Source organism: Sapajus apella, unplaced genomic scaffold (genome assembly GCF_009761245.1).
Source record: "Sapajus apella isolate SASKATOON/1434 unplaced genomic scaffold, GSC_monkey_1.0 scaffold13424, whole genome shotgun sequence".
NCBI lineage: Eukaryota > Metazoa > Chordata > Mammalia > Primates > Cebidae > Sapajus > Sapajus apella.
The window spans coordinates 1-1,469 of record NW_022450345.1 but is presented as its reverse complement, the minus strand read 5'-3'; the positions used below and the strand labels follow the sequence as shown (position 1 = coordinate 1,469).

At 50.3% G+C, this 1,469-nt stretch overlaps 1 protein-coding gene across 1 annotated transcript; it reads right to left on the bottom strand.

Annotated features, from left to right (window-relative positions):
• Window positions 1-5: 5 nt before the first annotated feature.
• On the bottom strand, window positions 6-1,463 carry LOC116548498 (mucin-3A-like; the record flags this gene model as incomplete). Its single annotated transcript, XM_032273926.1, has 1 exon — window positions 6-1,463. A coding segment is annotated over exon 1 (1,365 nt), but the record flags the coding sequence as incomplete, so codon positions are not given.
• Window positions 1,464-1,469: the final 6 nt, after the last annotated feature.

Below are 1,469 nucleotides of genomic sequence, written 5' to 3'. Positions count from 1 at the left end.
ATTGAAGAGGTGAAGCTGGGGGTACTGTGTGAGGTGGTCTCGGTGGTGGGTATTGAAGAAGTGAAGCTGGAAGTAGTGTGAAAGGTGATCTCTGTGGTTGGGATTGAAGAGGTAAAGCTGAGAGTACTTCCTGAGGTGGCCTCGGTTGTAGGAATTGAAGAAGTGAAGTTGGGAGTACTGTATGAGGTGGTCCCAGTGCTGTGGATTGAAAAGGTAAAGCTGGGAGTACTGTGTGAGGTTCTCCTGGAGGTGAAAATTGGAGAGGTGAAGCTAGGAGTAGTGTTTGAGGTGGTCTTTACAGTGGGGATTGGAGAAATGAAGCTGGAAGTAGTGTGTGAGGTTGTCTTGGTCGTGGGGATTGAAGAGGTGACACTGAGAGTAGTGTGTGGGATGGTCTCCGTGGTGGGTTTCAAAGAGGTGAAGCTGGGAGTACTTTCTGAGATTGTCTCAGTTGTGGGGATTGAAGCACTGAAGCTGGAGGTAGTGTGTAAGGTGGTCTCGGTTGTGAAGATTGAAGAGGTGAAGCTGATAGTACTGTGTGAGGTGGTCTCAGTGGTGGCTATTGAAGAGGTGAAGCTGGGAGTACTGTGTGAGGTGGTCTCAGTGGTGAAGATTGAAGAGGTGAAGCCAGGAGTAGTGTGTGAGGTTGTCTCGGTGGTGGGGATTGAAGAGGTGAAGCTGGGAGTACTTTGTGATGTGGTCTCAGTTGTGGGGATTGACAAGGTGAAGATCGGAGAACTGTGTGGGGTGGTCTCAGTTGTTCGGATTGAAGAGGTGAAGCTGGGAGTACTATATGAGGTGGTCTCGGTTGTGGGGTTTGAAGACATGAAGTTGGGAGTACTGTGTGAGGTGATCTTGGCTGTGGGTATTAAAGAGGTGAAGGTGGAAGTAGTGTTTGAGGTCATCTCGGAGGTGGGGATTGAAGAGGTGAAGCTGGGAGTACTACGTGAGGTGGTCTCAGTGGTACGGATGGAAGAGGTGAAGCTGGGAGTACTGTGTGAGGTGGTCTTGGTGGTCGGGATTGAAGAGGTAACGCTGGGAGTACTGTATGAGGTGGTCTCAGTGGTAGCTGTTGATAAGGTGAAGCTGGAAGTAGTGTGTAAAGTGGTCTCGGTGGTGAAGGTTGTAGACGTGAAGCTGGGAGTACTCAGTAAGGTGGTCTCTGTGGTAGGGATTGAAGACGTGAAGTTGCGAGTACTGTTTGAGGTTGACTCTGTGGTGAAGATTGAAGAGGTGAAGCTGGGAGTACTGTGTGAGATGGTCTCAGTGGTGGCTATTGAAGAGGTAGAGCTGGGAGGACTGTGTGAGATGGTCACAGTGGTGAAGATTGAAGAGGTGAAACTGGGAGTAGTGTGTGAGGTAGTCTCCATGGTGGGGAATGAAGAGGTGAAGCTGGGAGTTCTGTGTGAGGTGGTCTGTGTGGTGGGGATTGAAGAGGTGAAGCTGGGGGTACTGTGTGAGGTGGTCTC